The 24,194-nt window shown below is 38.6% G+C and overlaps 1 protein-coding gene across 2 annotated transcripts in view; it reads left to right on the top strand.

Annotated features, from left to right (window-relative positions):
* Positions 1-24,194, top strand: part of KHDRBS3 (KH RNA binding domain containing, signal transduction associated 3) — a 203,583-nt gene that overhangs the window by 109,993 nt on the left and 69,396 nt on the right. For both annotated transcript variants that reach the window (XM_045007790.1, XR_006577443.1), the window contains exon 5: positions 1,244-1,383. In XM_045007790.1, the coding sequence (XP_044863725.1) occupies positions 1,244-1,383 (140 nt within the window). The remainder of the gene's footprint in view (positions 1-1,243; positions 1,384-24,194) is intronic.

Genomic DNA, 24,194 nt, shown 5'->3' with positions numbered 1-24,194 from the left:
ATAGTAAAGTGCATGAGGCAACATTTGATATTTCTTTGGTTGCATTCACATTGATAGATGGGATAAAATTCCACTGCCATCATGAGAGAGATTTCCTATCTTCCTTAATTAGAATTGTAACTATTGACAGTGTTTGAATAAAACTCTTCCACTTTGGTGGAAAAGGAATAGACACAATGTAGTTGTTTCTTGAACTAAACAAGAGTGAAATGATGTGAGAACCAGCACTTATTGCTGATACATGGAGGAGCCTGTTAAAAATAGTCTTTTGAATACAATCTTTTTCTTGGTTTACACTAAAACTGCAATCCTTGGCTCATTTATACTAAATGGAATTTGATGATAAAGAAATTCAGCTCTGAGTTCACATCAGCTCACAACATCAGTTTCATTCTATGTAGCATACAGGATTTGGAGGATAGCTTATAGTATTTTAAGGTCTGCATGTGTTTGAGAAATGTTCTACTAACTCTGTATAAATAACTGTTATGAATTCTGCAGTCTTCCTGTGAGTAGCTCTGTTGAGGAGAGCAAATAAATCTAGTGTGTCCTCAGTTTACTTATACAAGTCTAGTTTAGATTTTTCAAAGGAAAATATTTTCAGCACTGACTATGTTTATTATTTGGATAAAATTACTCATATATATGGAAGAAATTCATAGAATCAGCACGTAAGGATGGAAATAAGCTTTTGGGGCAGGTCATTTAATCTACCCTCCACTAGGGCAGGTCATTTAATCTACCCTCCCAGTGGCACATGGGCCTGCAGTCAAAATGCCTTCGGCTGAAAATTCATCAGATCTGAGAAGCTGAAATGAAGTGATGGGATTTTCACCACTTCGTAGTGGAATGTGATTCCACCATCAGATCTTGCCTGATACTCACTCTAAATTGTTAAGAGACATATATAGTGTTTTGGTAATTTGTTTCTGCTAGTCAGTAAACCCTGCACCCTTTTTTTTTTTTTTTGAAAATATGCTGGAGGTAATGGGCAACCTCAGAGAGGAAAACAGGATTTGAGCAAAAATATAATTAAAAACATCATGTTTTATTTGAAGGTTCTAATCATATTTTAGGTTAAATTGGAGTTTCTATTGCCACATTTTTCTGTATTGTTGTTTCTAAAGGATTTTCAACAAAAAATCATCTAGAATATTATGAAAAATACTTTTTTAGAAGCAGTTCTTGTGATAAGTCTTTTCTGTGTTGGTTGAATAGATTTCTCCTCCTCCCTTCTGTCTAGGACTACAATGATGAAATCAGACAGGCACAGCTTCAAGAATTAACATATTTGAATGGTGGTTCAGAAAATGCAGAAGTTCCAGTTGCACGTGGAAAACCACCAATACGAGCACGAGGAGTACCAGTCCCTGCTTTGGCCAGGTAGGTACCTCAAAATGCTGCACCGTTTTATTTAAACGTACATTTCGGCTCAGTCTTGAATCAAGTCTGATTCTCCAGAGCGTATGGCAAGGTATTATGTAAGAAAAACAAGAATGGCAAAGCAACTCTTTACCATATGATTTCTATTTACATGGGTACCAAAATGTGAGGAAATTGTCTCGGTTCTGCAGCAAGATTCACATTGGTTCATAGAATCATAGAAGATTAGGATTGGAAGAAACCTCAGGAGGTCATCTAGTCCAATCCCCTGCTCAAAGCAGGACCAACCCCAACTAAATCATCCTAGCCAGGGGTTTGTCAAGCCAGGCCTTAAAAACATCTAAGGATGGAGATTCCACCATCTCCCTAGGTAACCCATTCCAGTGCTTCACCACCCTCCTAGTGAAATAGTTTTTCCTAATATCCAGCCTAGACTTCTCCCACTACAACTTGAGACCATTGTTCCTTGTTTTGTCATCTGCCACCACTGAGAACAATCTAAATCCATCCTCTTTGGAACCCCCCTTCAGGTAGTTGAAGGCTGCTATCAAATCCCCCCTCACTCTTCTCTTTTGCAGACTAAATAAGCCCAGTTCCCTTAGCCTCTCCTCATAAGTCATGTGTCCCAGCCCATTGATCATTTTCATTACCCTCCACTGGATTCTCTCCAATTTGTCCACATCCTTTCTGTAGAGGTGGGCCCAAAACTGGACACAATACTCCAGATGTGGCCTCACCAGGGCAGGAGGAGGAGGAAAAGGAGAAGGAGGGGTGGGAGATAAGGGGTGCTTGGCTGCTGGTGGGTGTAGAGCACCCACTAATTTTTCTCCATCTGTGCTCCAGCTCCGGAGCACCCACGGAGTTGGCATCTATGATCCCCAGGTCCTTTTCTGCAGAACTGCCGCTTAGCTAGTAGGTCCCCAGCCTGTGGCAGTGCATGGGATTCTTCCGTCCTAAGTGCAGGACTCTGCACTTGTCCTTGCTGAACCTAATCAGATTTCTTTTGGCCCAATCCTCCAACTTGTCTAGGTCCCTCTGGACTGTATCCCTACCTTCCAGCGTATCTTCCTCTCCCCCCAGTTTAGTGTCATCTGTGAACTTGCTGAAGGTGCAATCCATCCCATCATCCACATCATTAATGAAGATGTTGAACAAAACCGGCCCCAGGACTGATCCCTCGGGCACTCCACTTGATACCGGCTGCCAACTAGATATAGAGCCGTTGATCACTACCCACTGAGCCCGACAAATTAGCCAGCTTTCTATCCACTTTAGAGTCCATTCATCCAATCCATACTTTTTTAACTTGCTGGCAAGAATACCGTAGGAGACCATATCAAAAGCTTTGCTAAAGTAAAGATATATCACGTCCACTGCTTTCCCCATATCCACAGAGCCAATTCTTTCATCATAGAAGGCAGTCAGGTTGGTCAGGCATGACTTGTCCTTGGTGAATCCATGTTGTCTGTTCCCGATCACCTTCCTCTCCTCCAAGTGCTTCAAAATGGATTCTTTGAGGACCTGCTCCATGATTTTCCAGGGACTGAGATGAGGCTGACTGGTCTGTAGAATCCTCAGATTCTCCTTCTTCCCTTTTTAAAAGATGGGCACTATATTTGCCTTTTTCCAATTGTCCTGGACCTCCCCCGATCACCACAAGTTTTCAGAGATAATGGCCAATGGCTCTGCAGTCACATAAGCCAACTCCCTCAGCACACTTGGATGCATTAGATCCGGACCCGTGGACTTGTGCATTGCCAGTTTTTCTAAATAGCCCTTAACCTGTTCTTTCACCACTGAGGGCTGCTCACCTCCTCCTTATACTTTGCTGCCCAGTGCAGCAGTCTGGAAGGTGACCTTATCTGTGAAGACTCAGGCAAAAAAATCATTAAGTGCTTCAGCTTTTTCCAAGTAATCTGTCACTAGGTTGCCTCCTCCATTCAGTAAGGGTCCCACACTTTCCCTGATCATCTTGTTGCTAACATACCTGTAGAAACCCTTCTTGTTATCCTTCACATCTCTTGCTAACTGCAACTCCAACTGTGCTTTGGCCTTCCTGATTACACATGTTGATATACACACGTTGTGGTTTGAATTAGCCAGCATATGTCTTGTGAACTCTTAGCAAGGGTGACATGATGCCTGTGTTGAGAAAAGATAACTTTGCAATATGGAGTGTTACCCTGGATGTTCAGTTACATAAGGGACCAATCAAGTTTTGTTTTAGTTATAAATAGGACTTCTGATTTTTCATTTTACTAATAAAATGCCTCTTATCCAAAAAAAAAAGTGTTTAGCCAATGAAGGCCAGTATAGCACTGGAAATGGTTACTTGTAATTTGTGTATACTGAGTTGTACTGCAGAGTGTGGGGGTTTGATTTCTGAACCACACTAATGTGTTACACATTAATTGATCTGAGTAGGCCCTGATGGTGTGCATGAAAGGTTCCCTATCCTGATTCAAAGTAATGTTGTTTGAAACAGTATTATGTTATAGTGCACTAGGAAATTTTACAATGAGATTACTTATTATGGTATATACTACTGTAATAAGTAATGTATATACAAAGAGAGAGCCCCAATTTCTTCCCTCCCCCACCCAATTTTTGGGCACCTACATAAAACTCAAAATTTACTAAAATGCCCCCCTCCCCCAACTAAACTAATAAACCCTGAAAAACAGAAGCCTTAGTTACAATGTGCTTAATAGATAGATATTCAGATAGGAAGGGTTATAAAATGCTAAGGGTTTTGTAATCAGTACATTAATTGATTACGCTGTTAGGTAAGAATAGTGTATGCATTTTCCCCAGTGTACAAATAAGAAACTCTTTGAAGCACAGAAAAGTTAATCTTGCCAAAAGTCGCAAAGGAGCTCATTGGCACATCTAGGCTTAATGTCCAGCCCTCCTGATTTCTCGTCTCATTCATTAGCCCACAACACCACAGTGTGTCATCCTTCCTTCCTTCCTTCCTTCCTTCAGTTTCTTCAGTTACCTTTTAAAGTAACTGCAGTCACTGATACAAGTGGTCTTGCATCTTTACTCCCACAGTGATACTTCTGATGTTTTGGTTGTTTTAGCTGCTATATATTGGCTTTTGGGGACACATGTCTTAGATAAACAATTAATGGTCTGGCTTCCCTTTGTTGAGTCCTGAATTTAAGACTAATTTGCTTTAACTCTTAAACTGGTTTATAAGATGTACTAAATTTTTAATTTTAACATTATTGTGATAACTCGGCATGATCAGAAGCTAAAAATATAAGTTCACATAGGTGTTTTGAAGCTTGAGTTTGGGTTGGGACCCATCTCTCACTTCTAAAAAAGCCACATGTCCAAATCCTTCAGATTGAATTCGAGTATTTAACAAGCATTTTTGTTAGATGGAGAGAAGGGGAGAAATATGCTTCCTCTTCTATAGTGCTCTCCTCTGCTACAAGACCAGTTTTATGCCTTTGTTATCAACCCTCTGCATACCCATTTCTTGAAGTACAGAAGTGACAGCTCAGGATATTTTCCTCCAAGTCCTTTGAAACCCTAGTGTGTGTTGGGTGATGGAGGGGGTAAAAAAAAGTAGTGCCGGGCATTTACATTATAACACAGATCTTAGTTTCTATGGAGAAAACTGTTGCTACTGTGTAAATTAAGTCATTTTCCTTCTACCAGATCTGTCATTTTTATTTACACTAAATCCTAACTCACAGGTTAGCTTCAAAATTAAGTTCAAAATACAGTCCTGAGGCTAACCTAACACACGAAAACAGATTTTTTTTGGAGGAAAAATGTCTGGAGAACTGAGACAATCTGGAAAGATGACCAAATTATTCATCTCATTTAACAATGCAGATTGAGTCTGTCAATTTTTAAGCATTTACATTATCTAGAATGGTGATATTCTGTATCAGAGCCTTTTTCCTTCAAGATTATAGTTTTTTTTGCCGTCCTGGCTTATTGTATTGGAGGAATTATTTGCTTTTGTACAGTTTCCTAAATTATCTGTTGGAAGATACATATGGTCTACTTTGCTTTTCAATTTTAAGATCATTCAAACAGTGATAAAACTGTCATGACGTCCCACTTCCTTAGCATTGTATATGTTATTCACCAAGATTAGGAAGTCCATGGTGCTTAATTCTTTTTTTGGTTGTTTTTTAAAGAAAGGAGCCTCTACATCCCTCCATTTTGCATGCGTAATATTTTCATTACAATATTTTAAGTGTATATCTTAGATAAATCAATCAATGTATTAGCATGAAAATCCTTTGATAAAGGCTTAGATAACCCATGTTTTTGCTGAAGTCTTAACAATGATATTTCTATTTCCATAAAATATATTTGAATTGTTATTATAAAATTAAGGTACCAGTTGCAAACATCTTGGTTATCCTGTAGATCTTTCTTGCAATATTATTCTGGTTATCAGGAATTTTCCCCTGGTTTGGGTTATATCTTTGTTTTTTTTCTCCAGCTAATGTGCTTCTCTAATTTTTCTCCATACGATCTATTGATGGGTGTTCCATAGTGTTCAGATTTAGATCCACTTATATTTGCATCTGAAAGGTTTTTGTGTGCTAATTCCTGCAAACATCATTTTGGTTATTTGTAGAAAACTTAGATTTATACTTCTCAGGGTCTGTCTTTACATTTCTTACTTTCTCAGTGACACCTCTAACAAGTGCACGCTAAACTTAGTTCTCATCACAAAGGCCTGGTCTACACTGAGGGGGGGTTCGATCTAAGGTACGCAACTTCAGCTACGCGAATAGCGTATCTGAAGTCGAAGTACCTTAGTTCGAATTACTTACCTGTCCTCACGGTGCGGGATTGACGTCCGAGGCTCCCCCGTCGACTCCGCCACCGTTGTTCGCAGTGGTGGAGTTCCGGAGTCGACGGGAGCGCGTTCGGAGTTCGATATATCGCGTCTAGATGAGACGCGATATATCGAACTCTGAGAAATCGATTGCTACCCACCGATATGGTGGGTAGTGAAGACGTACCCAAAGACTTTTGGTTCTGTCATGTACTTTTCTACTCTACTAATATTTAGAGAGAAATTTTTCATTTACCTTAGAACACCTTTTTCTGTGATACAGAATTTGATCATTAACTTGGACTAATTTGTTTCTGGTTTTGTATTGAATCTTAAGAGATCTTTAGTTACCATTTTTTCTGTAAGCTTCTATCCTTTCCAATTTGCAATCGCCCAATCTTTTTTAATTCTTATAACAGCCATGCAATTCTGTTTAAATGTCTGCTAGATACCTGTGAGTTTGAGTTCAACTTGAAGGTGATCTGCCAAGGAAAAAAATGGGGTTTGTGTCTTCTGTTCCCTGTTTGATGTATGATATAAAGGAGCCCTGAAATGAGTTCCTTTTTTTTGTTTGTTGTTTTAAAGTTGTGGTTTTTTTATGTTAAAAATTGAAGTCTTGTCTCATCTGATGGCTTGAGAACCAATGAAATGGTAATATATCAGTAATCAAGAGAATGTAAATTGAACAATTGTGAGGGCAAGAGACTTTTACTCAGACTTTCTAAAAACCCTGTGCGTGTGAGAGAGTGTGCCTACCTGTTTAACTTGAAATGGCTAACATTTTGATTTAAGGAAGCCTTTGTTAAAGGCTTTAACATCCAGCCTCATAAATAATGATGCAAACAAACAAGCATCCCTGAGATCTCCCAGAAGCCTTCCAACAAAATCAGAGAAGACAAAAAATTACATTCCTGATATTTCTAAGAAAACATAGAAGCAGAAAAGTTAATGATTTAAAAAAAAAAAAACCTATCAATCGTATACCTCATAAATGACATGAAGATTACAATTCCAATACTTTTAAATCCATTGTGGATATAATGTAAGATCTCAAACCCCAGTAACCTCTTTATGTAATATGATATAACAAACACCTTTCTGCCCAGAATCTTTTTTTCAATTCCTTTGGTTATGTTTATTTTCCTATTTACAGGTTAAAGTATTGGGTTTTCACCTGTTATATTTTCACCACATGGTGGAATTCTCTCTCCTTATTCACTGTTTCATTTTAAGGACATGACAGAATACCTGTCCTTAAAAAGAAGATCTATTTTTTTTCCCTATGGACTTTATAGTCTAAATCTGGCAGACAATATAGCTTGTCAAAAGTGCCTTTTCTTACATATATAAAATTCCAGTATACACTTTATACAGAAGTTTCAGAATATAGAGAACAGTACATTTGTTATCCCTTGTAAATTGCCAAACATTAGATTGTCATAAATATATGTCAGTTAAGTTCCTAGTAACTTTCTTGACAAGAGTACTTTTTTCATAGGGCATTCCTTTGCTTAGAACTAGGACTCTCCCAGTCATATTGCCTCTGTTCTTGTGTATTCTATATAAGTTTTTATACTGTGTGTGTGTGTGTGTGTGTAGACAGACAGATAGATAATATATGAAAGAAGGAGATCCCTCCCTCCCTATTGTGGCTTTGTACAGAAAGTTTGCCTACTCCTGAGGGAGAAAAAGAGGAAATAGAAAATAAGACTTAATTGTCACAGAAGAGTTTTCCTCCCTTCCCAACTTGAGCTTTTAGGTATTCACTTTCCTTCCTTCCGTTGATCTTGAATCTAGTGCTAATTCCTTTTTCTTGTCCCCGTCCCCCCCTTGTTTCTCTGCCTTCCTGGTAATGACAGGAGGAAAGAAGCAGTACTACAAAGTGGTGGGGCTTACATTGCTAAACATCTCTTACCCTTTAGATATTATACATCTATTCTGAGTATGCATCAGAAAGGAAGGGACAAAGGGACTCTGTCATCGTGGGTGTCTCAGCTGTCATTTCTTTGGGGAAGAGGAGGGAGGAAGAATCTTAACGGTTTAACTTTGGCATGCTACTAGCTAGCATGTAGATCCAGCCGTTCTCCTACTGTGATGCTGCTTCAGCTTCTTCCATCTCCCATGCTGCTGTTCCTTCCCTTCCTCTATCCCCACACCTACCCACCTGCAGGAACCCAACAAGCTCTAAAATTTAAAAATTATTCAACAGTGAGTGGGCCAGTGTCACCTCCCTACAGTTGTATTAATTCATGTGATTGTAACTAGAGCCCTGCAAATCCTCAGATGTCTGCTTTATATCTGCAGATATCCACAGATGCAGATATCAGTGGACCATTTTTGCAGATTGCAGATGGATGTGGATCCAAATTTTATATTTAAAGCCCTGTACATCTGCAGATATCCACAGATCATTTTTGCAGCTCAGATGTGAATACAAATTTTCTATCTGCGCAGGCTCTAATTGTAACATCTCCCTTGGAATCAATATGATTTTCGGTATCTTCTTATTTAAAAATGCATGCATTGTCAATGATCATATAAATTGCAGAAACAATTTTTATAAGTGTGTAGTGAGTAATGTTGATAGTCTCATGGACTCTAGCTAGAGTCTCTCTCCAAGGGCCTCTTGCAAACCTGAAAACCACATTTTTTCCCCCCAAGTGTACAGTAATTAGCTTATTTTAAACTTAAAACATGACTCTTCAGTATTAAATAGCTTGCTGATGAATTTCCTACCCCAAAAATATGGGAAAAATATAACTTTACTGGACATTACTTCTCAATTTACCTGAGTGAGTGGAACTCCTTACCTGAGGAGGTTGTGAAGGCTAGGACCATAACAATGTTTAAAAGGGAACTGGATAAATTCATGGTGGCTAAGTCCATAAATGGCTATTAGCCAGGATGGGTAAAGAATGGTGTCCCTAGCCTCTGTTCAGCAGAGGATGGAGATGGATGGCAGGAGAAAGATCATTTGATCATTGCCTGTTAGGTTCATTCCCTCTGCGGCACCTGGCATTGGCCACTGTCGGTAGACAGATACTGGGCTAGATGGACCTTTGGTCTGACCCGGTACGGCCATTCTTATGTTCTTATGTTCTTAATTTACCTGTTGCCGTGATTCTTTTTTTTTAAAGCTCTTGAAATTGTTGCTAAGGGAATTGTTTTTGTGACTCACCTGGTTTTCCGGTGGGGTTGAGTAATTTCACCTATGTTGAATGCTTGTACCCACCAATGCTAATCCATTTAGCCATTTGGTTTCTTTCTACTTATTTTGATCAAATTTGCAGTCAAAATTGTAATACTTCAGGAATTCATGCAAGCAATTGATGGGAGTTACAGTAGAATATTTAATTGGATTTTGAGGATCTCATACAAGACCACAAGAAACTATTCTGACTCATATTCCCCTGGAAAATATAAGTCGTCATTTCAACTACTTGCTTAAAGGTGGACGAGCATACAGTAACTTTTGTGCAATTGTGGTATAGGAAGAAACATTGTGACTTCCAATTTTTATATCTTTTTTCCTCCTTTGGAGTATTAATATCATATAGAAAATCTCCAAAATTATCCACCTACAATTCAGTGGCTCCAATTCCTTGATGGAATTATGTGCTTGCAGGAGTTATGTTGGTCCTACTACAGAAAATTCCTAGAATTGTGGCATCTAAGAATGCAGCTATTATCAAATCTTTTCACCCCATATAATGCCTTTTCTTAGCCCTCCTTATAGTCTCCTTATGTTTTGGGATAGCTTATTTGGGAAAATGACACAAGTTTCCAATTAATATAGATCAGAATCTCTATTCATATATCTTATTAAAACCCTGTTACTTACCTTTGTGTGCAGGCTGGGGTCCTCAAGGCTTCATTATTGCAACTTGGTCTGGGGCTAAATATAACAGTCACACAAATTCTACAGCTAGTTTAGAATGCTGCAGCCTGCCTCAGTCATAATTGACATAGGATCTTGTCACTCCTATAATGTGCTCACAAATTGCTCATTAATTTTCAGACCAAATTTAAACTCCCAATCCTAATCTATAATACTCTGAATTAATTGGAAATTATAAAGACTGCCTTTTTGTCCACAATCCACTGAGGCAGTGTACTCCATAGGGATGTTGAAGCTTGAGAGATAAGATTCAGGAGCTGTAAGACAGTGTGTTCTCTAAGGCTTTATTGCAGTTACCAGAGGATGAGGGATTGAGTATGAGCCTAACTGTGTTCAGCTCAAAATGAAGGCCACCTTTTTGATAGTTTTTATTCCAGCAATGACATGTATTTAAAACAAAACAAAATGGGAAGGCAGAGGTGCTAATTACTTACTTGTTTTTGGCACGTGGATAGCAAGGTGCTAAGATGTCAATGTTGCTGTAGAAATGTGATGAGAGAATTAAATATTAATATATTTACTAAATGCCACCTCTATAGTTACATTTCTCTGAGGTTCAGTTTCTGACCCACTACAAAAATAAGATTTCTATCTGTGCCTATGGAAGGGAAACATTGTTTTTTTTAGAAAGGAAATCACTAAAGCCATACCATTTTTAAAAAAACGGAATCTATCATGTAAGTATAAATCACTAAAGATATATTGTACACTTATAAAAATGAATGTTATTTAGGTATACAAGTTGATAAAAAGTATTACAAAATGCTATATTCATGTATATAAGGGTTGTAGGAAAAGAGTTCTATATTTGAAAATACTATTGTCATGTAATTGTACCATTGGGCTGTGCAGGTATTGGGGGCAGTGATATGGTTCATGGTATTTTTACCATGAATAAGTCACACAATCTTTACTAAGGGAGATGCTTCCACCTATGATTGACAAGGAGATGACCAAAGAAGAAAAGTCTCTTTCCAAAAGGGATTGCTGCTCCTAACGGTAGGAGAACCAGTATCCATTCCACATCAGAAAGGAGCTATTGTATAGCCTTCCTCCAAAGAACCTTCTTTTTAGTTCAGCAGATGGAAGAAACAAAATGTAAAATGTTGAATTAAGAGGGTTTTTGCCAGCTAATTTCTACATTTGCCTGCTTCCAGCTATGGCATATTTTGTGCCTGAATTATGTGAGGCGAGACCTCCAGTTCAACATGCAATCAGCTGCTAAGTCTAGTAAAGTGTGGTACCATCACCTTCAAGTAAACAGAGAACGTCCCCACAAACTGCTGACAGGATCCCCCCATAAAAAGTAAAACCTTTCACATGGAACACTTCTTGCTGTTCCACCTTTTTCCAAGGATGCTCCTGTTCCTGTCACTGGTTTCCTTACCTGCCTGACAGCGTGCTCTCTAAAATTTTACCTTCTAGTACTGGACCAGGGAGCCTACTTACAAGGCCTTCAGGAAAGTCTGAACCTATGCCTCTCCTGTCTCCACCTCACACACTCAGTCTAAGCACAAAGGTCAAAACCATAACATTTTTTTAAATCCAAATGTAAAGTCACTTCTTCAGTCTTCCTTTTCTGCCAAGCAATACCCAGTGTATATATTTAAAACAATTCATGTTTTTAACTTTTCCTGCCAGTGGAAGAAATTGAGAAAGAAACTTAAATGACCAACACTAGTCTTTCTTTATTTTTAATTCTTAACAGCACAGAGATACCAAAGTTAAGAAAATCTATGAGCAAAATTGATTGGATGAGAGACCACAGACAAAAATGTGAATGAAAATTGGGAGCTCTTTAAGAAGAGTTAATTGGATAGCCAAAAGCCATCAAGAAAGAGAACAAAGTTAGCTAAAAGCCCATCCTGGTTCAATAGTGAAACAAAGTCAGCAATTAGAAATATATATGTATTGTAAAACTGGGGGGGAGAGAAATAGAGAGCAATCAGTATAAATTGGAAGTTATGAAATGTAGAAAACTGATAAGGGAAGCTAAAGACAAAAGGGGAAAATCAATGACTAGCAGGGCTAAGTACAATATGGGTTTTTTTAAGTATATCAGGACAAAAGAAATCCTAGGCGTAACATAGGCCCATTATTAGATGGGAGTGGTAAAATTTTGAATATTGCAGAAAAGACATATGGTCAATAAATATGTCTGGTTTCTTTTTGGAAATAAGCAGGATGATGTACGTATGTGAGGATGATGAAATATTTTTCTAGTCCGTTAGTAAGAGCATGTTAAATAATATTTACTAGCAATAAATGTTTTAAAATCCTCAGCAGCAGACCCGTATAACTTGCATCCAAAAGTCCTAAAAGAGTTGGCTGAGGATTTCTGGCCTCCTGAAGTTTTCAATAAATCTTGGAATGCTGGCAATTTTCAGAAGACTGGAAATGTGCTAATGTTGTGTCTATATTCAAAAAAGGCAGGTTGGACGACTCAGATAACTATATGCCTGTTACTGGAGTGGTAAATGATGATAATAGAGAGTGATCTATATTGCTTGGTAAACTGTGGGCCATTCAAACTAAATGCATTTTAATACAAGTAAATACAAAGTAATACATCTGGGAACATGGAATTCAGGCCATAGCTACAAAATGGAATGTCTGTATCCTGAAAAGCAGTGACTTTAAAAAGGATTTAGGGATTATAATGGACAAGCAATTAAACATAAACTTTGGGGAAAGAAGGATAATGTGATCCTTGGATGTATAAACATGAAAGTAGCAAGTAAGAATAAGGAGGTGATTTTACTTCTGTGAATGGCGGTGGTTCTCAACATGTGGCCTGAGGGCTGCTTGTGGCCCAATTAGAGCTCAGCTGTGTGCTTAAAAAAATAATCAAAGTTTGCTGCTTCCAGGTCCTGGTGCGGGTGGAGCCAGCTGAGGAGGGAGACGGCACCATGGAGCCCTGCTGGAGTGCTCACTGCCAGCAGGGAAGGTGAAGCAGCTCACTGTGGTGGGGGAGGAGCTCCCACACTGCAGTGACACACTGTAGGGTTGCCAGGGTGGAGGGAGGCACTGGATCATCAACCCACACCAGCCATGGGGGTAGTTTTGGGGGCATTGCTCCCCACCCTCAATTTCTGCGAGCACTGAGAGGGCTTGCTCTGCTCAGCCTGTCTTGGGGGAGGGATATTCTGTCCTTCCAAAGCTATGCCAGTTCACTCAGTGCCTCCCCCAGACTGAACTGGCAGCTCCAGGATGCTGCCTACTGGGTCCAAGTACCCATCGTCGTCCTCTTCTATGTGTGCTGGGTCCTGTTTCTGTACAGTGGTGAGTGCCCGTGTGAGAAGCTTGTGCTTCTTTGATGTAAATGGGACTAATTTTAAACCATGTTATGATTTTCCCCTGAAAGTTTACATTTATGAGATAGTAAAGTCTTATCTGTCCAGGAAGTCTGTAATGATTGGAGAAAGTCAAACAATGGCATCCATCACCACTCTCAATTTATTCATTTATTTTCACAAAATGCCTGTGAGTTAAGGCTTTTTTATTCCTATTTTGTAGATAGGGAACTGAGGCAGAGAGAAATCAAACCACTTGCCCAAAGGAAGTCTGAAAATTTGTATCAGAACTCATATCCCCCGAGCGCCAGTCTCGTGCCTCACTACCAACCTTCTGCAACAAGGGATGAGATGGAATTTGTGGGGAAGAGATTTTTAATTTCACTAAATGAAACTTTAGCAATTCTTTAACTTCAGTAACTGAGAGTTTCAGTAAAGGAGGCTGCTGAGTATATTGAACACCCCTTCCCTGTAAGATAAGATCAGATAACTTACAGTAAGCTTGCTCTGAGATATATAAGAGTTTATCCAGAAAATATCTGGGAGTATTTCTAATATTTCTTAGGTTAAAAAAACACAGCAGAAGAATGTCTTTAAGAATTATGAAACTTGATAACTGCTACCTTAAATTTTCTTTCATCCGTGTTGGCATTTTTTCATTGGAGTTACCTCTACTAGAAATAGTAGGAGAAATCAACTGTTTATTGCCAATTTCCATTAATTTACTTTCACCTTGACAAAGTGGTCCTGAGATTTCTGCCTAAAGTTTGTTCCAAGGAAAACTTCTAGCCTTCACATTAATCAAGTAGTATCCCTGGCTTTTTCCTGCCTCAAACCAAAATGTGACAAAGAAATGATCCTGCATTCATCTCAGCTGGTCTGAGCCCTTAAATTTTACCTGAAAATGATTGAATAAGTCCGATCAACTAGATTGTTTCAGAAAGAGGGGTGAATCTCCTTCCTTGGTGTAGGTAAACACAAAATGTCTAAGGAGTTTTCACACCATTTTCGTTGCCCAGATTGGCCCTAGGGACCATCCCAGGCCTTTGCCATCACTTGGCCTCTGGTCTCTGACATCTGTCCCCAGGACATAACACTGCTGGAGCAAATGGACTCACTGCCCCCTGACAGTAGTACTGATATTTCAAAGGAGACCCACAAGTCCAAGCAACAATGCAAGACTCCTCAGAAATTAAACAAACGTTGTTAGTAAGTTTAGTTAACAGGCTGGTTATAAGTATTGTCTGTTATATAAATGATGTTTAAGTGTTGTCAACAAACACAAAAAAGGAACTCAAATGAATTGTCCCCTAGGTGTGGTAAGTCTCCCTTTCTTCAGCGGGCTTCTGGTAGGTTGTGGCCCCAGAAGTTTTGGCTACTAACGGTAAGGTGGCTGTGTTTCTTTTTGAAATCTGAGAGCACAGTTGAAAACGACATCTGAAGAATGTGCTGTGCTTCTTGAAGATGATAAATTAGAGATATCCAGGGCTGTGAGAGGACTCTACATATAGATCACAGAGTATGATATCAGAATAGACCATTAGATCATGTAGTCTGACCTTCTGTAAATCCCAAGCCATTACATTTCACCCAGTTACCCCTGTATTGAGCTCAATATTTTATTTGACTAAAGCATATCTTTTTCCAGAAAGGCATTTATTCTTAATGTAAAGATGTCAAGACATGGAGAATTTACCATTTCCATGTATCGGGCGTGAACACCCTTGTAACATGAACATGTAAGACATACTGATTTTCAGCTAGAAACTGCACAAGTGGCAGCAATTCCAGAGTGTGGGCAAGGTAGAATGGCTTTGTAGGTTTGGATGTTTTGAACTATGGGCATTAATTGGATAAGGAACTATTTGAAGAGCCCCTGGGTGCCAGATAATCTTAGACTCATTTGAACTGACATGCATTAGAAATTATGCAGGGAAGGATTTATCCCTCTTAGTGCTCTGGGAGCGAATATGCCTCTTTGAATTAATTAAACAAGGTTTGACTATTATGAATATAATTCATAATATTAAATAGAACACATTGACAAAACTTCTGGCTTAAAGCTGTTTGTAATAATGCCGTGGCAGCTGGTAATAGTTTAACAATGGCTGTCCATATTTTATTCCCATAATGGGATTTCAATGGTTATATTAAAAGTTAGTGCATCTTTGCTATTATTTCTCATGAAAATAGCATCTTGTGATATCAGGAGATGCTGTTCTGAGATCTCAGTTATAAATTTAATCTATAATGGTTTAACCGTACGGTTCAGTAATGCGCAACAGTTTAGGCCTGGAAGTAAATAGTACATAGTAATAGGTGTCAACAATTGAGAACTATTAATAGGGATATTTGAAGGGGGATAAATAGGGTATACTTTTAATTCATTGGAATAAATGGATTTTTTTGTGGTACAGAAGAAGTAAATTGTAAAAATTTGGACTTTCCCTCCTAAGTAGACAGTTTGCATATATTGCAGCCAGTTGAAACAGAAGGGGATGTTTAGGTTGAATTTATTAATTTCATTTCCCTCACTGTATGGGTAGAATATTCTTTATCCAGTCTATATGTTCCTAGTGGCAGATTCTTGCTGAGAACAGTTTCTAAAAAGAGACAGTGCAGATTTAAAAAAGGAAGAGCAATACATATCAGGAATTGATCCTATCAAATAAAGTGTTTCAAGAAAATCAGAGTAGTTACCAAAGCTATCTGCCCCAATTAGAAAAGGGCTAAATTCCTCCAAGAGACTAAATAAAACAGGAGAAAAAGATGAAGGTAATCTTAAATGCATGGAAAAATCTCATTGGTAAGAAGCAAATACTTCAGACAAATCAGTTTATCCTCTAGTGCATAAAGAAGCTGAGAAGAATGGGAACAAAAGAAAAGTGCATCTTTCCCCTTTTTTGCTGCTCCATGGCAATGAAAATACGCTTTTCAGCTGATGAAACATAGACTGAGATGGACCTAATTTTACTTCATCTCTAACCCTAGTAAACAGTGTAACATGGTGCTGAGAGACTATATTTACTCAGAATGTCTTTCAAAGTGTTAGAAATACTCTTCGTACAAACAGTGGGGGAAAAAGCAATAAGTATAAAAATAAGTCTCTATATAGTACTATTCCTTCTTTTTGTGTCCGTATCCGAATAAGGATCTTTTTGCTTTCTATTGTTCGTATAATTAATAGTACTTGAATACTTTGTACTTTGAATACTACTTAGAATCCATATTGTAGCCGTCTTTCAATATTTTGTACAAAAAATCCCACTCTTCCTCTTTAATATGTTTAATGATGATATCAGTTTAAAAAGTTACTGAATTGTATAAATGAGAAGAACTAGTCTGTGACCTTCAAACCAATTTTGAAAGTAATACTTTTCCCCATTTTTTCATTATCCTTCAAATCTAGTAAAAGAAAATAGGAAATATAATCAAGAAATAATATGTAAAGAATAAGGGTCCCGCAAAAATGGTTCCCAGAAGAGGTTTCTTTTCAATTAAGATAATAATGAAGATGCTAGTTTCTTCCTATATGTCACACTTTCACATATGATGCAGTGTGATGGGTGTTAAATGACAATCCTGTATCCAGCTTATATGGTTTTATTTAAGAACATGTTCTTCTTCATGTGATGGTCTTTATTGTATTCCACTGAGGGTTTACACATGCACGCAGAACTGGAGATTTTGAAAGTAGTAGTGACTGTTGATCCATGCATGCACCCTTGGCTCACTTCATGGTTTCACCTGAGGTGATAAAGGGTGGGACGAACCGACCGTGTCTCCAGTTCCTTCTCAGTCCCGCATGGTCCAGGTCATAACTATTAGTGTCCTTTTGGATGTGATGTCATCCTCTTCCACTCCTGCCTTGAGTACTCCACAAGAGCAACAGTCATCCTGATTGCCCCCTGCTGGCCCAGAAAGTTCTGGTTTCCCAAACTCCTCTGTATGTCCCACCCATCCCCCAATTCCCATCCCTACTTTCCAAAAGCTACTGATGCAGCACAATGGCAGGATCTATCCCAAAGCCCAGATGCTTCACTTCAGAGCATGGTATTTGGATGGGCATCTTCTCTAGAACAGGCATGTTTGTCAGAAGTACAAAACAATCTCTTGAGCAGCGGGAAAGAGTCCAAAAGGCGTTCCTACTGGGCCAAATGGAAACACTTAGTCTCCTGGGTCCAACAGAAGGAGTTTTCTCCAGAAGCAATGGAGATTCTCCTCCTTTAAGACTACCTCCTGTCTTTGAAGACATCGGTTCTAGTCCTGTACTCTCTTAAGGTGCAGCTGGCAACAATTAGCACCTTCTACCTCCCTCCTCCCCAGAAGGACATTCTGTCTTTACACATACACTGATTGCTAGGTTTTGGAAAGGCCTCATCAGAACCTTTCCACCCGTTGACCCATCGCTCCCCAGTGAGACCTCTATCTTTTTCTCTCAGCATTAACAAAATCCATCATTCAAGCTTGACTTTGTGCTCTCTGTCCCTCTTTTCAATGAAAGTCACCTTCCTTTTTGTTGTCACTTCGGAGAGAAGGGTAGATGAACCTGGGGCCATGATGGTGGACCTTTCTTTCACCACTTTCCATAAAGATAGTCTCCTTGCACCTGCATCTGAAATTTCTGCCAAAGGTTGTCTCCCAGTATGATCTCAATCAGCCCATTCACTTACCTGCTTTCTTTCCAAAGCCAGATGCCTCGGAATAGGAACGACGACTCCACTCCCTCAATGTCCATCGGGCCTTGTCCTTCTACCTGCGACTGATCAGGAAATCTCCTTGACTGTTTGTTGTAGTAGCTGAAAGAGTTATAGGTTAGGCAACCTCTACACAGAGACTCTCCAAGTGGATTTCAGGATGCATTTTACACTCCATCAGTTATTGGGATTGCTGTAACCCTCTGGGTGTGGACCCATTCTACAAGAGCCTAGGCTTGGACCATCTGGGACATATGTAGAGTGGCCACATGGAGTTCAGTACATACCTTTGCTATGCATTATGTCTCAGTAGTGGGTGCCTCCTTCAGCGCAACAGTCCTCTGCTCAACCATTCCATCTTCATCCTCGTACCCTCTCTCTACTGAGGTACTGCCTGTTAATCACCTTCAGTGGAATACATCACTCAGATAATAAGAGGTGGTTACCCACCTGTAATTGGAGGTTCTTCAAGCTATGTGGTCCCTATCTGTATTCCACTTCCTGCCCTCCTTCCTCTCTGCTGCAGGTCTGTTGGATTTGCAGTGGCGAAGGAACTCGAGACATTGTTGGTCGGTCGAAACCCTGAGGTGAGCCAAGGGCGCATGCGTAGACTAACAGACAGTATTACTTTCAAAATCTCCAACTTCGGATGCATCATGTGCATGCGTAAAACAGTCAGTGGAATATGGATAGGGACCACACATCTCAAAAAACCTCTAGTTACAGGTAAGTAACCTCCTCGTTCCTGAGTGCAAATTAAATAGAGAAGACAAGTATCAGAGGGGTAGCCGTGTTAGTCTGGATCTGTAAAAGCAGCAAAGAGTCCTGTAGCACCTTATAGACGAACTTATGTCTGATAGTCTATAAGGTGCCACAGGACTCTTTGCTGCTTTTATAAAGAAGACAGTGAACTTTAATAAAATTTGCCTTTAAACTTGAGTCAGTAACTAAAAAACATATCCCAAGGAAATAAAACCCCTTAAAAATACAACATTCATCCTAAAATGAGTTTAAGAGGAGTCATTTTTTAGTCAGCCTCTAAAAGTTGTACCACTGGGTCAACCTAATAGTTAAACAACCACAAACATAAAGAAAAACCTTTTAAAAGTAATGTTGAAGGTCTGGTTGAATTTGCAGAACTAAGGAAAATTAGGTAAATCTATTGGACTCATGTTGTGACTAGTAATTACAAGACTCTTAGAACAGTATATGATCAGATGTAAGGTACTGCAATAGCTCGGTACAAAAGCTAAGGATGACATTTCAGCATTAACAGTGGTTTCAGGAGTAATACAGACATGTAATACTAATGTTCTGTAATTTTTATTCAGTGACAAACATACTATGCTGAAATCTGAAATGCCTTTTTGGTAAGACTGTCAAGCAATTAAATACATTAATCGTGATTAATCATGTTGTTAAACAATAATAGAATACCATTGTTTAAATATTTTTGGATGTTTTCTACATTTTCAAATATATAGATTTCAATTACAACACCAAATACTAAGTGTACAGTACTCACTTTATATTTATTTTTATTACAATTATTTGCACTGTAAAAAACAAGAAATAATATTTTTAAATTCACCTTATACAAGTACTGTAATGCAATCACTTTACCATGAAAGTTGAACTTACACATGTAAAATTATGTACAAAAAACAACTGCATTCAAAAATAAAACAATGTAAAACTTTAGAGCCTACCAGCAGAAGGTTCATTTTCTTTTTTGGTGGTTCGGGTTCTGTAGTTTCCACATCGGAGCATTGCTCTTTTTAGACTTCTGAAAGCATGCTCCCCACCTCATCCCTCTCAGATTTTGGAAGGCACTTCAGAGTCTTAAACCTTGGGTCGAGTACTGTAGCTGTCTTTAGAAATCTCACATTGGTACCTTCTTTGCATTTTGTCAAATCTGCAGAGAAAGTATTCTTAAAACAAGCAACATGTGCTGGGTCATCATCCGAGACTGCTATAATATGAAATATGTGGCAGAATGTGGGTAAAACAGAGCAGGAAACATACCATTCTCCCCCAAGGAGTACGGTAAAAAATTTAATTTACACAATTTTTTAACGAGCATCGTCAGCATGGAAGCATGGAAGCACCTCTGAAATGGTGGCCGAAGCATGAAGGGGTATACGAATGTTTAGCATATCTGGCACATGAATACCTTGCAACGCCGGCTACACAAGTGCCATGCAAACGCCTTTTCTCACTTTCTGGTGACGTAAATAAGAAGCGGGCAACATTATCTCCTGTAAATGTAAACAAACTTGTTTGTCTTAGCGATTGGCTGAACAAGAAGCAGGACTAAGTGGACTTGTAGACTCTAAAGTTTTATATTGTTTTGTTTTTGAGTGCAGTTATGTAACAAAAATAATTACATTTGTAAGTTACACTTTCACGATAAAGAGATTGAACTATGGTACTTGTATGAGGTGAACTGAAAAATACTATTTCTTTTTATTTTTTTTGTTATAAATATTTACACTGTAAAAATGATCGTGAGTACTATACACTTTGTATTCTGTGTTGTAATATAAACCAATATACTTGAAAATGTAAAAAAAAATCCAAAAATATTTTATAAATTTCAATTGGTATTCTATAGCACAGTGCGATTAAAACTGTGATTAATATCGATTATTTTTTTTATCTGTATTACTTTTTTTTAGTTAATCGTGTGAGTTGACTGCGGTTAATCAACAGCCCTACTTTTTAGGTTTTTCTTGTCTCTTTAGTTAATAGGAGATGTATTTAAATAAATTCAGGCAAATATCCTCAGCATTAGAGTAAATAACAAATATGTAGAAAACATCTTATATTTCTGGTAAAGTATTCTAATTTTATTTGTGAGAATTTAATTTAGTTTTTTTCTACTGTAATTCATACACTTGAGAGTTGATCAACTATCAGCTTCAGTTAGAGAACAAATAAATAGTTATTGATGATAATTGCAGTTGTTGAAATTAAGTATGTATTTCCAGAGACTCATTAGTGGTATTTGCATACTAATTCCAAATAAAATGTACCTTATTCTAACATGGCTAATTTACCTTCCTGACATTATTTTATGGCTATTTGCAAATGGGATTACCAATATAACATATTTTCTGTTTTTATTTTAAAAAAATAACGGACAAATATTCAGTATATTAGCTTCTAATATTCTTCTTAATGAACATTCAACATTATAGTTTTAAAATGTAACTTTTTATTGAAAACTTTTGGCAACAATCACATAGTCCTTGAATTCAAGAGGCAGCAGGGGTCTTACCCTTTGTGTGCTCCCAGAGGTTGTAGAGCATGACAAAGGGAGTAGGGAGGGAGTGGAGCCTGCAGAGCTAGCTGAGCATACCGAGGAGACAGGCTGCACCTATACTAAAGGAGGTGATTCACTGCTCAGAAATGGAAGAAGTAGAATAATGGAGATCCCAGTAATGGAGAACTTTCCTTGCCGCCGCTGGGAAGTTCTAGAAGAGCAAAAGATGGAATGCTGCTTCTTAGCCACAAGTCTCTAGTGGACTTCTTCAAGTTTATCAAATTCCCGGAGGTTGGTATTAAAGAATGTGCTCATGAGCAGTCTAGGGACAGCACCTTCATAGCAAATACAGCACACTCCCTGTTCTAACGATTGCATTGCCACTGGACTGTGAGGGTTCTCTCGTCATTCATATAAGTCTGTGACTGTTAGGTTTAGTTCTCCTCAGGAGTGGCCCTAGCCATTTTGCAAGCCAGGACAGAAGATGTTTTCACGTTGACCTTGTGTTCCCTCCATTGAATGGCCAAGGGGAGGGGGTAAGCTGGCTAATCAGTATGGCACCAGCCCCCAGAAAACAAAAGAAAAACAGCTGAGCAGTACAGTGCCACTTGGAAGAAGGCACCCAGGGTGACTGCTTTGCTTGCCCATGCCTAGAATTGGTCTTGGCTATTAAGTATCTGGTAAAATGTACAGCCCCAGTGTGTAGGTCCATGAATAGCTATGATCACGTGCAGACTGGAGATGAAGCTAAGAAGAAAGGGCAGGTATAACAAAATCAAAAGAAATGTAATAGGGCTTGTCAAATAATATTCAGCAAAAATGTAAATGATTTTTTCTCTGATATTTGAATAATGTCTGAATTATTTAATTCATAGTTAGATACTATTTGGCAATTATGTTGTTCTACAACTTTTGAAATGCATTGAGTACATTTACCAGATATTTCTCTCTGTTGTTCAGTCAGATCTAGTATTAATTACATTGTCAATCAACTGCTATTTGATAAATTTTCAAAAAACATGCCAATAAAATACAGTTCATATTAAAAAGTACATGGCTGTTTCTCTGTTTAATTGCAGGGAAGAGGTGAAACAGATGTATTTCATTTTAGATATGTCATAAGGCATGCTGGCCCTTTTAAGTGAGGTTCAGGGTTCAGCTTTGCTCTGGCATGAAGGGAGTAGTAGCTGCTTGTGGGCCTTTCTACAGAGAACACATGGAGAACGAAAGGGGTTGCTGGTGGATCTTTCCAGTAAGGGGAAGAGCCAGACCTGTTGTAGGTGCTTATGGAGAATCTGAAACTCAGTGGTTAACCATGCCTGAGGAGAAGGCTTGGACATCAGGGTTGTTCTGTGTAAGTGTCTGATTTTTTTTTTCTGTTTGACATTTTGCTTAAACCAGATATTCCAGGAGTGCTACTTTCTAGGGAGTCAGTAGTTTTGTTGTCATTGAACAAGACCCCAGGGGTAAGCATTGTCTGGAGTGGACTGGGGAAGCAGCTCTAGTTTACAAGTTACCATGTATTGAGTACATTTTTCAAATCCTTCCTAAAGGTAGCTTCTATAATTGCATTCAGTAGGAAGGATGGTTTAATTGACAGGGTGCTGTGCTGAGACTCAAGTCTGGGTTTCCCCCCAACACCTAACGCAAGCTTTGTGTGACTTTGGGCAAGGGAAAAGGACTTCTCTTCTTCCAGTGGGATGTTGTGAAGATAGAAATCCATTAATGATTATGAAGTGCTCAGGTACTAGAATGATGAGGATTATACAAATATTATTATTTGTTGAATTACTAGACAAATAATAATGGGGTCATTGACCAGGACCCCATTGTGCTAAGTGCTGTACAAGCACAGAACAAAAATGATGGTTCCTACCCCAAAGAGTTTACAATCTAAGACAAGAGACAACAGATGGATATAGACAGATAGATGGGAATACAAGGGAACAATGAGACAGTATTGGTCAGTATGATAAGCAGTGATAGCAGCAGTTTAACAGTTGTACAAATTTTTGTAGGCCTCATGGCAAAGGAGAATTTGAAGGAGGATAATGAGGTATCTCTGCAGGTGTTAACTAGGACAGTGATTCTCAACCAGGGGTATGTGAACCCCTGGGGGTACACAGAGGTCTTCCAAGGAGTACATCAACTCATCTAGATATTTGCCTAGTTTTACAACAGGCTACATAAAAAGCACTAGCGAAGTCAGTACAAACTAAAATTTCATACAGATAGTGATTTGTTTATACTGCTCTATATACTATACACTGAAATGTAAATGAAATATTTATATTCCAATTGATGTATTTTACAATTATAAAGTAAAAATGAGAAAGTAAGCAATTTTTCAGTAATAGTGTTCTGTGACACTTTTGTATTTTTATGTCTGATTTTGTAAGCGAGTCCTTTTTAAGTGAGGTGAAATTTGGGGGTTCACAAGACAAATCAGACTCCTGAAAGGGGTACGGTAGTCTGGAAAGGTTGAGAGTCACTGGACTAGGAGTTCTTCCCAAAGGTGTGGGGTGGAATCAGAGAAAGCACAACTCAGCTTTTTTGAAAAATTAATAAGGAGGCAGTGGAAACCTATGTCATAGGCTGATCAGAGGTAAGAGTCAAGGTTTTGATAAAAGCAGCAAAGAGTCCTGTTGCACCTTATAGACTAACAGACATTTTGGAGCATGAGCTTTCGTGGGTGAAAACCCACTTCGTCGGATGCAAGGTTTTGATAGTGAATGAGACATGATAGATACGGTTGGATTAGGCCTTGAAGGGCCTTGAAAGTGAAGACAAGCAGTTTGTTTAAAGAGAGAAAGAAGAGGAAGCTGATGAAGGGATGCAAAGAGAG

This window comes from Mauremys mutica, chromosome 2, assembly GCF_020497125.1.
Source record: "Mauremys mutica isolate MM-2020 ecotype Southern chromosome 2, ASM2049712v1, whole genome shotgun sequence".
NCBI classification, from domain to species: domain Eukaryota; kingdom Metazoa; phylum Chordata; order Testudines; family Geoemydidae; genus Mauremys; species Mauremys mutica.
Note: the sequence above shows the minus strand (reverse complement) of the source record. Positions and strands in the feature narration are given on the sequence as shown.